General features: G+C 37.3%; 1 protein-coding gene across 1 annotated transcript; it reads left to right on the forward strand.

Annotated features, from left to right (window-relative positions):
- Window positions 1-5,037: 5,037 nt before the first annotated feature.
- Window positions 5,038-8,170, forward strand: nefmb (neurofilament medium chain b; the record flags this gene model as incomplete). The annotated part of the gene is made up of 3 exons (XM_079826428.1): window positions 5,038-6,042; window positions 6,991-7,115; window positions 7,204-8,170. 3 exons carry the CDS (start codon window positions 5,038-5,040, stop codon window positions 8,168-8,170), a joined length of 2,097 nt encoding a protein of 698 aa, XP_079682554.1.
- Between the last annotated feature and the right edge of the window lie 8,413 nt (window positions 8,171-16,583).

The raw sequence follows: 16,583 nt of genomic DNA on the forward strand, positions 1-16,583 counted from the left end.
ATATTAGATATTATTATGAAAATGTTGCCAATTATTCCTCCCATTATTACACTTCTATTTTCATTACATGTTGCTCCAAGAACACATTAATATGCAGATTAGATGCAGTGAATTGTATTGAATGGGAAAATCCAAGTATGGCCATTTTACCCTCATATTGCATAAAGTAAAATGATATATCAATGCATTCCGTTATATCTTTCATAGCATAGTTCAGAATCATCTTTAAACAAAGTTTATTGAAACCTAAACATGTATTGGTGAATTAAAAATAAATCCCATTGTTTTTGCCTATAAATGCAATTTCATGTCATTTTATTTTTTAAACAACTCAGTCCTGGTGTCCACTACAGAGGACATATCATAACATATGAATACAATATCATTTTTCAAAAATTTTCATTTGTTTCTTATGCTTTAAACAATGTAATGGCATGAAAAAATACTAAATTCAAAACACTTTTTTTTCTGGGTCCCAGGATGATAGTATTTAGTAGAGTAATTTTACTGTAATATACTATAGTATTTAGTAGAGTAATTTTACTGTAATATACTATAGTATTTAGTAGAGTAATTTTACTGTAATATACTATAGTATTTAGTAGAGTAATTTTACTGTAATATACTATAGTATTTGTTCATGTAGTCAAATGTGGTGCAGCTCATGGTCCTCGCGAGTAAAACACTCAGTAATGAGCTGATAAAGAAGTGGTGTGGAGTATAAAATACCATTAGCTCATTATAAAACAATGCAAGTCAATGGAAATGACACATCGTGATTAAAAAAACCGCGTATTTGTGTGCAAGTCCTGCTGTTATTATAGTCTGGCACGGTTTGTAACCCGTCCGGCTCTGTGAATAAGTGATGTGCAGTCGTGCTGCAGAGGGTGGAGCCTCAGCACCGTGAAGATCCCCGAGGGGAGCGCGCGCGCGTGTGTGAGTCTGCAGGAAAAACCGTGCCGTCAGCCCGCGCGCGCGCTCCCGGTGCCGGAGAGCCGAAGATTGCGCGCGCTTCTGCTGGCTTTGAGTGGGAAATGCAATGCTCAAAACACATTATAGTAGTCCAAGTGTGCTTTAACCTCACGAAAAAACTCTTCTGCACGCTGATACAAATATCTTTCTACCGCTGTTTATGTTCCTCATCATTTTTTTGTTGCTCCCCCACACACAAACACACGCGTATATCGTGTCCTACTATCGGTCTTACATTCCCATCTGTGCAACAGTAATCGAGCTCGAGCTGCTCCGGCTCTCCAGCGCTGACTCAGCACCTCTGCAGCCCAGGATTGGCTCGCAGCCCGGGCTCAAACATCCACCGGCGCGCTGTCCAAAAGCATGACTGGGCAATTTTATAACCGGCAAAAAAGCAACTTTGTTGGGCTTTACAATTACACTGGAGCATCTAGAGTTTCACTGCGGCAGGCGATTCCCTATCAGGCGATCAACAACGACATATGAGACGATGCACAAACCGCCAGCTCAACATATCATCGCCAAGATAACTCAAACTACGCTATACGTATATATATATCACTGTAAACCCTAACGCTCAAAATAATCAATTGGTTTGAGTAGAGCCAACTCAGATTAAACACAAATAAACTTTTATGAGTATGACTTTCTTTTTCTTTTGAGTTCTCACAACTGACATATTTTGAGTCATCTGAACTGTTTCATTGTTTTGAGTTTTATGAACTTGTTTCTTTCAATTTAGACAAACTTGAATTTAACCGAAACTGGGATGAGATTTCTATTTCCCAGCATGCTTTGCCATGACACTCAGAAAATGCCAAAATTAAGTGTTATGTGAGGGGGTTTTGTGTGTGATTAACGTTAAGGTGGAGATTTAGGAGTGTTTAATGTTTTATACTACACTCTAAAGAATACTGGGCTAAAAATAACCCAAGTTGGGTTGAAAATGGACAAACCCAGCGATTGGGTTGTTTTAACCCAGCAATTGGGTTGTTTTAATCCAGCGATTGGGTTGTTTTAACCCAGGAATTTGGTTGTCTTAACCCAGCGATTGGGTTGTTTTAACCCAGGAATTAGGTTGTTTTAACCCAGCAATTGGGTTGTTTTAACCCAGGAATTGGGTTGTTTTAACCAAGGAATTGGGTTGTTTTAACCCAGCAATTGGGTTGTTTTAACCCAACGATTGGGTTGTTTTAACCCAGGAATTAGGTTGTTTTAACCCAGCGATTGGGTTGTTTTAACCAAGGAATTGGGTTGTTTTAACCAAGGAATTGGGTTGTTTTAACCCAGCAATTGGGTTGTTTTAACCCAACGATTGGGTTGTTTTAACCCAGGAATTAGGTTGTTTTAACCCAGCGATTGGGTTGTTTTAACCAAGGAATTGGGTTGTTTTAACCAAGGAATTGGGTTGTTTTAACCCAGCAATTGGGTTGTTTTAACCCAACGATTGGGTTGTTTTAACCCAGGAATTGGGCTGTTTTAACTCAGCAATTGGGTTGTTTTAACCAAGGAATTGGTTTGTTTTAATCCAGGAATTGGGTTGTTTTAACCCAGCAATTGGGTTGTTTTAACCAAGGAATTGGGTTGTTTTAACCCAGGAATTAGGTTGTTTTAACCCAGCAATTGGGTTGTTTTAACCCAGGAATTGGGTTGTTTTAACCCAGCAATTGTTTTGTTTTAACTCAGCGATTGCGTTGTTTTAACCCAGCGATTGGGTTGTTTTAACCCAGGGACTGGGTTGTTTTAACCCATGAATTGGATTGTTTAAACCCAGGATTGGGTTGTTTTAACCCAGGAATTGGGTTGTTTTAACCCAGCGATTGGGTTGTTTTAAGCAAACATTTAACCCAACCACTGGGTTAAAACAACCCAATTGCTGGGTTAGTCCATTTTCAACACAACTTGGGTTATTTTTGCTGAAGTTTAGAAGAGTTTCTGTTATGTTGTGTTTTTGTAGGGTTATCATCATCTATTGAATTTATGGAATTAGCTAGTCACAGCTAGTCAAGTTTCCACTACCATAAGTTAAATGTATGAATGAACTTACTCAAATATTTCAAGTTCAAAGCCATTAAAATATATGATTACAAAATGCCTGAACACTGAACATAAGTGCCATTAGCAACATGTTTGTGTTTTCTATATTGATTATATGGTTTGTATTGATCTACTCGGCAAAAGCTTCTTATAACCTCTGACATATGTGTGCAGTATTTCCCATCATGCCCCACTTCTTCCAGTATGTGTCTGCTCATTTTACTCATCATGGCTATGGTTAAATTATAGAAGAACTGCAATTTTATTGGGTTAGTCTTATTACTTTCATAATGATATTAATATAATAACATCTTAGCGATTTGCGCCCGACTAAAAAGTTTTTTAATTGTTATTAGTAATCAAGATGCTGTTTTTTTAGGTCCTTTGGGTACTTCCTTATGAAGAAAGTATAATTATTATTACAGGAAGGCTCTTGGTCTTTTATTAAGAATTGAGCTAAAATGACTCCCATGTGATCTCTAAAATGAATTAGAATAACTTTGGGTGTTTGCTGCATTATTGAACCTTTCTGACAACAGTGCCAAATCCTCGATGCATCACCGGAGGCTGGCGGCGGATTGGCTGCTTCGTCCTGCTCGAGTCTAAAGCAAAGAAGAAGAAAACACTTTATTAAAAGAGCTCAGTTAAAGAGGGAAACGTTAATCAGGGAATCAGGTGCATAAACACTTTGGTAAAAGCCTTTAATGGTCATTTAAGTTTGATTTATAGAAGTGGACTACTTTAGTTTGTGTGTATCTGTATAATCATCTATGAACTAGTAAAAAATTATTCTCTTGTAATTATTACATATGCATTTTTGTGAATGTAAATTAATACAAAGACTATACATGGAATATACTTTTAAAAAATATATTTCTCACACATATGTATTTAAAATACAAATACAGTGACCAGTTACAGCATCTAAAATTTTAATCTACAATTTAGGTATTGAAAAAAAAAATGTTTTTGTTTGTAAATAAGTGCTATATATATATTGTTCAGCCTGTGATGGATATTTGTTATATCTCTGCACGTTTGCATTTATCTGCAAGTGCAATAAACCTGAATTTGCTCAAGTTTGCATGCATAAAAATAACAAGAAATTACTGAATTTGAAGCAAAATTCACGTTTATTGGCAAATAAAGTTTGCTCTCCAAAGGACTCAGCAAAAATACCATAAGATAGATAGATAGATAGATAGATAGATAGATAGATAGATAGATAGATAGATAGATAGATAGATAGATAGATAGATAGATAGATAGATAGATAGATAGATAGATAGATAGATAGATAGATAGATAGATAGATAGATAGATAGATAGATAGATGCATTAAGTGCACTAAACAGCGTGTGATAGATAGATAGATAGATAGATAGATAGATAGATAGATAGATAGATAGATAGATAGATAGATAGATAGATAGATAGATAGATAGATAGATATAGATAGATGCATTAAGTGCATTAAACAACGTGTGATAGATAGATAGATAGATAGATAGATAGATAGATAGATAGATAGATAGATAGATAGATAGATAGATAGATAGATAGATAGATAGATAGATAGATAGATAGATAGATAGATAGATAGATAGATAGATAGATAGATAGATAGATAGGCAGACAGATAGATAGATAGATAGATAGATAGATAGATAGATAGATAGATAGATAGATAGATAGATAGATAGATAGATAGATAGATAGATAGATAGATAGATAGATAGATAGATAGATAGATAGATAGATAGATAGATGCATTAAGTGCACTAAACAACGTGTGATGCAGAAAGTCACAGCCTCTTGACTTCACCTTTCATGCTATGTTGAAAGACTTCGACCACTGAGGTGAATTGCTGAACATCCCAACGACCCAAAGTCCTCCTTCATCTTCATCGATTTTCCAGGGGGAGGGTGGCGCTCCTGCCTCGTTGACAAAGTAAGCGAGTATAAATACAAGAGGACAGAACTCAGCCATGTCCTCGCCACAGCACCGATTCACCAGCACCATCCACCATGGAGATGATGGGCACCTCCTCCCGCCGAAGGGCTCTGGAGACACGGACTACCCGCCAGCCGTCGTCCGCGATGCGCTCGTGGGCTAAACCCAGTCCTCTGTCTTTCAAAAGATCCGCAAACGTGACTGCATCGAGGGCTGCGTACAGCACGTCGGCGCTCGAGTCTCCGGAAGGGTTCGAGCTGAGCGCGGCGCTCAACGGAGACCCGGCGCGCCACAACGAGAAGGAGCAGCTCCAGGGACTCAACGACCGCTTCGCCAGCTACATCGACAAGGTCCGCTTCCTCGAGGAGCAAAACAAGCAGCTCGAAGCCGAGATCCAAGCGCTGAAGCAGCAGAAACTGTCGCAGTCCCTGCAGGGCGACGCGTACGACCGCGAGCTCCAAGACCTGCGCTGCGCCCTGGAGCAGCTCCACAAGGAGAAGACGCAGATCCTGCTGGACACGGACCACATGGACGAGGATCTCCAGCGGATCCGCGAGCGCTACGAAGACGAATCCAGGCTCAGAGAGCACATGGAGGCTGCGATCCGAGGCATGAAGAAAGACAAGGACAACTCGGTCCTGATGACGCTGGAGTTGGAGAGGAAAGTCCAGTCGCTCGTGGACGAAATGGACTTCCTGCGGCAGAACCACGAGGAGGAGATCAGCGAGCTCCTGGCTCAGCTTCAGGCCGCGCAGGTGCCGGTGGTGGAGATGAGGGACCTCCAGAAGACCGACATCACCTCTGCGCTCCGCGAGATCCGCTCGCAACTGGACGGGCTCTCCTCCAAAAACCTCCAGCAGGCCGAGGAGGTGTTCAAGTGCCGCTACGCCATGCTGACGGACGCCGCGGAACAGAACAAGGACGCGATAAAGTCCGTACGGGACGAGATCGGCGACTACCGCCGTCAGATCCAAGCCAAGAACGTTGAACTGGAGACTCTTCGCGGCACCAAAGACTCGCTGGAAAGGCAGCTGAACGACATCGAGGACCGCCACAACACCGACGTGGGCAGTTATCAGGTCAGTTCATAAAGTCCGAATAAAAAGCGAGTGCATTCTACGTTTATTAATATTTATATACATATAAATAATTACTATTACCTTAAAATGTGTTTATAGATTAGACCTAACAAACTCTATAGCGTAAGTATGCACACTGCACCGTTGCGCGTAAATACGCACGCAGTGCGCAACCCACCGCATTTTTCATACGATTCTTTTATGGTTTATTTGTTGATTCTAATATCTTAAATGGAAGCAAATGCACATGCCTGCAAAACAGAAAGCCCCCTCGATGGCCAAAAGTGCTGCTTACTAGGTTTTGAAACGCAGCCATTATTTCACAGGTGGTTGCGCACTGCGTGCGTAATTATGCGCAACGTGCAATGCGCATACTTACTTTTTTACTAGTGCTGCAGGACACTAAAGGCATTTTAGTGGTTTGTTGTTTTAGTGTCTGCCAGATCATAAAACAGATGCTACATTGAGCACAACACTGCAAAAAAATGCTTTTCTTACTTAGTATTTTTGTCTTGTTTTCAGTCCAAATATCTAAAAAATCTTTACTTTAAGAAGCATTTACTAGACAAGCAAAAGTTTTTGTCTTGTTTTGGGGGGAAATAACTAAAAATTAAGGGAGTTTTTGCTTAAAATAAACAAAATAATCTTGTTTTCTGTTTGAATAAGATAATTTTTCTTACCCCATTGGCAGATTATTTTGCTTATTTTAAGCCAAAACTCCCTTAATTTTGAGTTATTTTCCCCCAAAATAAGACAAACTTTTGCTTGTCTAGTAAATGCTTCTTAATGTAAAATCTTAATGTTTTTTTTTAAGATATTTGGACTGAAAACAAGACAAAAATACTAAGTAAAAAAAACATTTTTTGCAGTGAAGGAGAACCATCAAATGAGAACTTTTAATGGTACAATGGTAAGGGAACTGATTATTTATCACATCTGCTCTAACAGGAAATGATTCACCAATTGGAAAACGACCTAAAAGGAACAAAATGGGAAATGTCTCGTCATCTTCGGGAATATCAGGATCTGCTCAACGTCAAGATGGCACTGGATGCTGAAATAGCGGCTTACAGGTAGAGTTGTGCAGAACATTACTCTTTTACTGCGGCTCTTTTGCATGGCGTGTTTGATTTGTGACCGAATCTTCTCTTTCAAATGTAGGAAACTCCTGGAGGGCGAGGAGACGCGTTTCCGCACCGTCTCTGGAAGTCTCTCGAGCGCTGCGTTCGCCTACAGCCAGCCCAAATCCTCTAAGGTCAAGCATAAAATAGTGGAGGAGATCATCGAGGAGACTAAAGGAGAGAGTGACCTCGATGATGACCTGGCGGAGGTGGCGAAAGAGGTGGCGGAAGAAGCGGAAGAGGAGGAAGAGGAGGAAGAGATTGTGTCCGCCAGTCAGGCCAAAGTGAGCGCCGCCGCTCCTGAGGAAGAGGAAGAGGAAGGAGGAGAAGAGGAAGAAACAGCAGAAGAAGGAGAAGCTGCTGCTGAGGAGGAGGAAGAGGAAGAAGAGGGCGAGGAGGAAGAGGAACGAGTGGAAGTGATTGAGGAAACAAAACTGTGCGGAGAGAAATCGCCAACATCAGAGAAAGAAGCCAGTGACAAGGAGGAAGAAGGAAAGGAAGAAGAGGAGGAGGAGGGCGCTGAAGAACAAGAGGAGGAAGGTAAAGAACAAACCAAAGATGATGAGGAGAAGGAAGCAGCTGATGAAAAAGATGACAAGAAAGAGGAGACCAAATCCGAAGCAGAAGAAGAGCAGAAAGTCGAGTCTGGAGGAGAGGAAGCGAAGACGGACAAAAAAAGCGATACAGAGGAAGAAGAAAAGAAGTCCCCCGTGAGTGAAGAAAAGGAGAAAGCAGAGAGTCCAGTGGAGGAAAAGCAGCAAGAGGAAAAAGAAGAAGTGCTTCCCAACGGTGAAAAAGAGGAAGCCAGTCCCAAAGAAGAAGAAGAAGAAGAAGAAGAAGTCCAGACCAGAACAGTGGAGACCTTCACCAACGGAGACAAGCAGAGCAAACCAGACGCAGAGAAAGAGAAGCAGCCGGAGGAAAAGCCTCAGGAGAAGAAGAAAGTCGCCAAAAAGGTGGAGAAAGTCACTCCGCAAGTAAAGAAGGAGGTCAAAGGAAAAGACTGATGCGAATGAATGACGGGAAACTAGCTATAATCAATTGTTAGAGATTATTCTATTTGATGCAAAATGTGAAAATGCAGTTTGACGCAGCTCTAGCAAAAATCCCTGCATGCGTGTTAAAGGATTGACTTGCATGTGTGGTTTGGGGGCGTCGCCGCGCGCGCCGCTGCGTCTGAAACTATCGCGCGTTTAAAGTGCAAGTGCATTCTGCAGCTCGCGACTTCTGTTCAACACAGGTCCTGACGCCGCTTGGGCAATAATGGTGCTATCATCAATCGCAGGAAACTCCTTCACTTCATCTAGTATATACTTCTTGCCTTAAGACATAACGCATCGAATCATGATGAGTGAGAGTCGGGTTGTAAACGCTGTCAGCAATGATACTGTGAAAGCTGGTGCTGCTCTTTGCAATATCACATCAATCAATAAAAGCTCATCGAGTCCTTACAAAGATCTGCTGTGTTTGTGTTCATGCCACACGAGATCAGAAATACAGTCAAAACAGGGGAATATTATGGCAATTTTAAATAACTGTGTTCCAATATGCTTTCAAGTGTAAATTAAATCACTCGAATATGATGATTTACTGCTCAAGAAACATTATGTATTATGATCAATGTTAAAAAGAGTTGTGCTGCTTAATATTGTTGTGGAACCAACATTTTATTTTATAAATAGAAAGTTAAAAAAAAAAAAATCAATTTAATGCATCCTTGCTGAATAAAAGTATTATGGACATTTGCACTGCAACGATTTAAAAACAAATAGCATCCATTATAAAAGTGCATATATCCATCATAAAAGTGCATATATCCATCATAAAAGTGCATATATCCATCATAAAAGTGCATCTATCCATCATAAAAGTCCATCTATCCATCATAAAAGTGCATCTATCATCATAAAAGTGCATCAATCCATTATAAAAGTGCATCTATCCATCATAAAAGTGCATCTATCATTATAAAAGTGCATCTATCCATCATAAAAGTGCATCTATCCATCATAAAAGTGCATCTATCATCATAAAAGTGCATCTATCCATTATAAAAGTGCATCTATCCATCATAAAAGTGCATCTATCATCATAAAAGTGCATCTATCATCATAAAAGTCCATCTATCCCTCATAAAAGTGCATCTATCCGTCATAAAAGTGCATCCATGCATTATAAAAGTGCATCTATCCATCATAAAAGTGCATCTATCCATCATAAAAGTGCATCTATCCATCATAAAAGTGCATCTATTCATCATAAAAGTGCATCTATCATCATAAAAGTGCATATATCCATCATAAAAGTGCATCTATCCATCATAAAAGTCCATCTATCATCATAAAAGTGCATCTATCCATCATAAAAGTGCATCTATCATCATAAAAGTGCATCTATCCATCATAAAAGTCCATCTATCCATCATAAAAGTGCATCTATCATCATAAAAGTGCATCAATCCATTATAAAAGTGCATCTATCCATCATAAAAGTGCATCTATCATTATAAAAGTGCATCTATCCATCATAAAAGTGCATCTATCCATCATAAAAGTGCATCTATCATCATAAAAGTGCATCTATCCATTATAAAAGTGCATCTATCCATCATAAAAGTGCATCTATTCATCATAAAAGTGCATCCATCATCATAAAAGTGCATATATCCATCATAAAAGTGCATCTATCATCATAAAAGTGCATCTATCCATCATAAAAGTGCATCTATCCATCATAAAAGTGCATCTATTCATCATAAAAGTGCATCTATCATCATAAAAGTGCATATATCCATCATAAAAGTGCATCTATCCATCATAAAAGTGCATCTATCCATCATAAAAGTGCATCTATTCATCATAAAAGTGCATCTATCATCATAAAAGTGCATATATCCATCATAAAAGTGCATATATCCATCATAAAAGTGCATCTATCCATCATAAAAGTGCATCTATCATCATAAAAGTGCATCTATCATCATAAAAGTGCATAAATCCATCATAAAAGTGCATCTATCCATCATAAAAGTGCATCTATTCATCATAAAAGTGCATCTATCATCATAAAAGTGCATATATCCATCATAAAAGTGCATCTATCCATCATAAAAGTCCATCTATCATCATAAAAGTGCATCTATCCATCATAAAAGTGCATCTATCATCATAAAAGTGCATCTATCCATCATAAAAGTCCATCTATCCATCATAAAAGTGCATCTATCATCATAAAAGTGCATCAATCCATTATAAAAGTGCATCTATCCATCATAAAAGTGCATCTATCATTATAAAAGTGCATCTATCCATCATAAAAGTGCATCTATCCATCATAAAAGTGCATCTATCATCATAAAAGTGCATCTATCCATTATAAAAGTGCATCTATCCATCATAAAAGTGCATCTATCATCATAAAAGTGCATCTATCATCATAAAAGTCCATCTATCCCTCATAAAAGTGCATCTATCCGTCATAAAAGTGCATCCATGCATTATAAAAGTGCATCTATCCATCATAAAAGTGCATCTATCCATCATAAAAGTGCATCTATCCATCATAAAAGTGCATCTATCCATCATAAAAGTGCATCTATCCATCATAAAAGTGCATCCATGCATTATAAAAGTGCATCTATCCATCATAAAAGTGCATCTATCCATCATAAAAGTGCATCTATCCATCATAAAAGTGCATCTATCCATCATAAAAGTGCATCCATGCATCATAAAAGTGCATCTATCCATCATAAAAGTGCATCTGTCCATCATAAAAGTGCATCTATCCATCATAAAAGTGCATCTATCCATCATAAAAGTGCATCTATCCATCATAAAAGTGCATCCATGCATCATAAAAGTGCATCTATCCATCATAAAAGTGCATCTATCCATCATAAAAGTGCATCTATCCATTATAAAAGTGCATCTATCCATTATAAAAGTGCATCTATCCATCATAAAAGAGCATCCATGCATCATAAAAGTGCATCTATCCATTATAAAAGTGCATCTATCCATCATAAAAGTGCATCATAAAAGTGCATCTATCCATTATAAAAGTGCATCTATCCATTATAAAAGTGCATCTGTCCATCATAAAAGTGCATCTATCCATTATAAAAGTGCATCTATCCATCATAAAAGTGCATCCATGCATCATAAAAGTGCATCTATCCATCATAAAAGTGCATCTATCCATCATAAAAGTGCATCTATCCATTATAAAAGTGCATCTATCCATTATAAAAGTGCATCTATCCATCATAAAAGTGCATCTATCCATTATAAAAGTGCATCTATCCATTATAAAAGTGCATCTGTCCATCATAAAAGTGCATCTATCCATCATAAAAGTGCATCCGTCCATTATAAAAGTGCATCTATCCATCATAAAAGTGCATCATAAAAGTGCATCTATCCATCATAAAAGTGCATCTATCCATCATAAAAGTGCATCTATCCATTATAAAAGTGCATCTATCCATTATAAAAGTGCATCTATCCATCATAAAAGTGCATCTATCCATTATAAAAGTGCATCTATCCATTATAAAAGTGCATCTGTCCATCATAAAAGTGCATCTATCCATTATAAAAGTGCATCTATCCATCATAAAAGTGCATCATAAAAGTGCATCTATCCATCATAAAAGTAAAAGGATTATAAAAGGATAGTGAAAGAAAAATATCCACTATTTTGAACTGCGAGAGGCGTTACACTCTCTGCATAAGATGAATACGGAAGGCGGCCCGGATAGGATAATTTACTTTATAAAGTTTTAAATATGGATATTTTTCAGTTATTAACTATCCCTTTAACAAAGATGAACCTATATTTAATTTCTACATTGAACAAATAGAGTTCTTTTACATTTAGCAGCTAATAGGATAAGTGTGCCGTGTAAAGTGTGAGCACTAAGCAGCGTCTCCAGATGTTCGCTTGAGCACCAGAGCAGGACAGGGATGATGTGCACCTCTGGGCATGCGGATACAGAGCCTGCACATGCACAGCACAGACACCACTGCTACCCCTTTACTGTACATCTGAATCTAGAATCTAATTGCCTTCATGAAATGTTTCCTACATAATACAAATATTAAGATCACAAATTTGAACTAAAACTATTCCTTCCACTAGAAGATAAACTAGGATTAATTGTTGGCCATAAAACCTTCCTTTTTTCCACCTGGGCGAATGGAAGGAACACTAGCCTGACTATGAAGCATGAGCAGCCTCACAAACGTTTCATCACGGCCGGGACATTCATCACTTTTTCTTCAGACGAGACTCTAAACCCCGTCCATTAGTGGACCAGCCGTCAGTGTGCATTCTCAATCAGGATAATGGAGAGCATGTGCGGTTCCAGCTTGAGCCGAGTCCTCTGGATCATCCGCAAACCGCATTTCTGCCAAAGCATGACGCAGTAATTGGATTTGCATGCTAAGAAAACGCTAATTTAAATGATAAATCAATACAGATTTGTGCTGACTAGGGTTGCAAAATTCCATGAATATTCAAGGCTGGGTTAGGGTTAGGGTTAGGAATAAAAACCGCAAACCGAGGGGAACGCGGATATGATGTCATCGACAGGCCACGCCCTCACACGTCGCGGTTCCTCGGGTAAAATAGCATCTCACCATTTACAAATAGTTGGAAACATTTGGGATATTGTAAGTACTCAACTGCACAACATATATAACACTGGCCTAGTGGATGAAAAATGTACATAGTGCAGCTTTAATGCACTTTCAGTTGAATTTGTGCCCTGCACACTAACTCACTTCAGGACTAGGAAAAAAATACTAACAGTAAATATTGTGCAATAGTATTACAATTTAAAATATATTTTTTCTATTTGAATATATAGTAAAATATAATGTATTCCTGTGATCAAAGCTGAATTTATCATCATTCCTCCAGTGTCACATGAAATCATTCTGATATGATGATTTATTATCAATGTTGGAAACGGTTGTGCTGCTTAACATTTTTTATAACCTGTGATACTTTATTTCAGGATTCTTTGACGAATAAAAAGTTCAGCATTTATTTAAAATAGAAACGTTTGGGGTTTTTGAAAGAAATGAATCCTTTTATTGAGCAAGAGTGTGTTACATTGATCAAAAGTGATTTCTATTTTGAATAAATGCTGTTCTTTGTAACTTTTTATTCATCGACGAATCCTGAAAAAAGTATCCCCAAAAAAATATTAAACTCTTTCCAACATTGATAATAAATCAGCATATTAGAATGATTTCTGAAGGATCATGTGACACTGAAATAAATAGCACATGCATAGCAATTAGTGCAATAAAAATATATTTATTTTACATTTACTAGATTAGAAGTAATTAATTGGAAAATGTCCGCATATGATCAAATGAAATGTTGTTAACGCTTTATTCTACAGTGTCCTTGTTACATATGTACATGTACTACGTACCATAGTAGGCTAATAACAGTAAATTATGCATAATTACATGCAACTAATCCTCAACAAAACAATAACCCAGTAAGAACAAGTTGTTAAAATTAATATTACTCAGTACTTAAATATATTAGGGTGACCAAGGTTTTCCCAGGACATGTCCTGTTTTTGAGTCCTGTCCTGGCCCAAATATAAAAATTTTCTATCCATACAGAGGGGGCATACTTTAAATGTATTGAAATTAATAAGGAATCTTTGAGTAAACTTCGAGTATCATTTGAGTATCTCATTGCCCTCAGTGTCCTGGTTTTCGGTAATCAATATGGTGACCATAACATACACACTGAAACAATGGCACCTTAAAATAAAGTGTAACCAAAATGTTTGTATTATTATGGTAATATTTATGTTTATATTCACCTTATTCCTGCGCCCCATGATGCTTTGCGTGATGGGTGTAACTTCCGTTAAGCTGTAAACAATCAGTGAAACACTCGCTCTATGAACGCAATAATACGTTTTTTTTTTATACTGGGTATAAAGAGATGACATTATTCTGCTCACCCTTCAACCATCGAACATTAAAAGGACATTTAAAAGTGTAAAAGCATCATTAAGTACTTTCAACTGACCATGAATAACCCCAAAAGTGCGATTCTTTCCACAGCAGTAACAGACGGGTTAAATATGAAGGCTAACATCCGTTGCCTCAATCAAACATGTTCATTAACTTCAGCATTGCGTGATTTTGACAGATAATAAATTGTATTTATCTGTGAAAACAAACCGTGGAAAGAGACGTGAGGATTTGAGGTGAAAACGAGAGATTCATCCAGTTAATTATTAATGGGATATATCGTAAATTAAATCGGGAGGACAGACCACAAATGTGTTGTCCTTTTTCATGCTATTACAGTGAAATACAGGAGAAAAATTAAATAATCATGAGGAAACGAATGCAGCGACTGATAAGAGCTCTTACCATAACATAAAATATAGGCCTATAAACACCCACATGAAAAAATACTATAGTATAGTTTATTATAGTAAAATTACTCTAGAAAATAGTGTTTTTGAACCGTACTATAGTAAATATACTACAGTAAATTAACAAAGTGTAGTAAATACTAAAATATACTACAATATAATTTACTGTCGTATATTTACTATAGTATGGTTCAAAAACACTATAGTTTTTACTAATTTTACTATAATAAACTATAATATAGGCTACTATAGTATTTTTTCATGTGGGGAGATGCAAAATATGGATAAGAGATCGCAATTGGCTTTTAACAATGCTTATTTATAATAATGATAATTTTGAATGATTTAGATATCGTTTATGTAATTATTATACCCTTAATCAATAACACATGTATCATTTTAGTTAATCAATCATTACTAGGCACTTAGTTAAAATTAATATAAATAACCTATAAAGGTCATACAAATAAGCTTTAAAATCAATAAATAAAGCTATAAAATGTATTGCATTTCTCTCTATATATCAACCAAACTAACTTCATAACTTTTACTTGGATTGACGTATAAGATTTTTCTTTTTAAGTTGTCCTCTTTCATAGACAGCTCTAAATTTGTTATTTTTCAGTCATGTAATATTCTGCAGAAGAGAAAATTGAATCTCAGTTTCACTGATCCAGAGCGTGTGATTGGCTGTTCACTGATGATGTCACAGCTAAACTCCGGATCAAAGCCTGAGTTGACAGAGAAAGCTGAGGCCTGTTGCATGAAGCTGCTCTGAGTTTCAGAGGAGGTTTAGAGTTGACAAATCCAGATAAATCCAACCTGGTTTAGATCAAGTTCAATGGTCTCTCAAAGCTTGGTATAAACATTCTCTGTCAAAATCCAGAATTTGCGATTAACTCTGAAGCGCATGCACCTGAAAGTTTTGAAAAGTATCATGAAATTAAATGCGTTTACAAGGCAGGAATAAACACTGATGCTGCAGCTGAAAGAAAATCTGACTATATCAATGCATGATGTCAATCAAAGAAATATGCCTAATAATTATAGATTCACAAAGAGCTCAAATGAATGCATGTAAGAGAATGTATATGCTATTTGTCAATTAATATAATAATTATATGAAACTGAAACCAGCTTTGTGCAACAGGCCACTGATGATCAGCATCATGGGACCAAACAAAGCCTGAATATATTGGTTTGGTTTTGTCAACTCGAAACTAATCCTGTAACCCTGAGTTTGTTAAACTGCCATCATGGTACAGGCCCCAGGTCTGGCTGAGGATTATCCAACACACTCAATGGATTCAAACCTAAAGCGTTCCCCATTACCAGCCCAGATTTGAGCCTCTGTGCCACACTCACCTCGTTTATACTGTATGATCATGGGAACCAGAGGCCGGATTCACAAACATCTTCTTAAGAAAGAAGTTAAGAAAATTCTTGAGATAAATTCTAAGAAGTTTGTAAGAATGTTCCTAAGTGCAATTCTTGAAAAATGATCTCAAATATTTTCTTAAGAACATCTTAATTTTTTACTTAAGAAGAAAATAAAAGGTGTTATATTATTGAAAGGTATTACTGAACACTCGCTGAATGAAAAACACATTTTCAGGGGAAGTTGCTAAAGGCAGATCGAGTTGTTGCTAAAAGTTGCTAAATGACGTTGTGACGTCATTGCGCTATGACGTCATTACGTAATCGCAAGGCAAAACTACGGCATTATGTAACGTGTAGATATTATTGGAAATGCTAATTTAGATTTGTTTGTAAAATAAATTAAAGCAATGTGTTAGTCAATATGTACGGATCGAGCCCCACACAACCCTAACCCACAAAAAAAAAGTAAATTGTGCGCAAAATTTACAAATTTGTTCCCTCGATTTGCTAAACCGTCCATACGATTTACTCATTTGTTCCCTCGATTTATAAATCGTGTGCACGATTTAGCCTAGTAGTTTTTTTCCTGTCATATGCAGGGCTCTGTAAATATGCTGCCT

This window comes from Gobio gobio (genome assembly GCF_949357685.1).
Source record: "Gobio gobio genome assembly, chromosome: 10".
Classification (NCBI taxonomy): Eukaryota; Metazoa; Chordata; class Actinopteri; order Cypriniformes; family Gobionidae; genus Gobio; species Gobio gobio.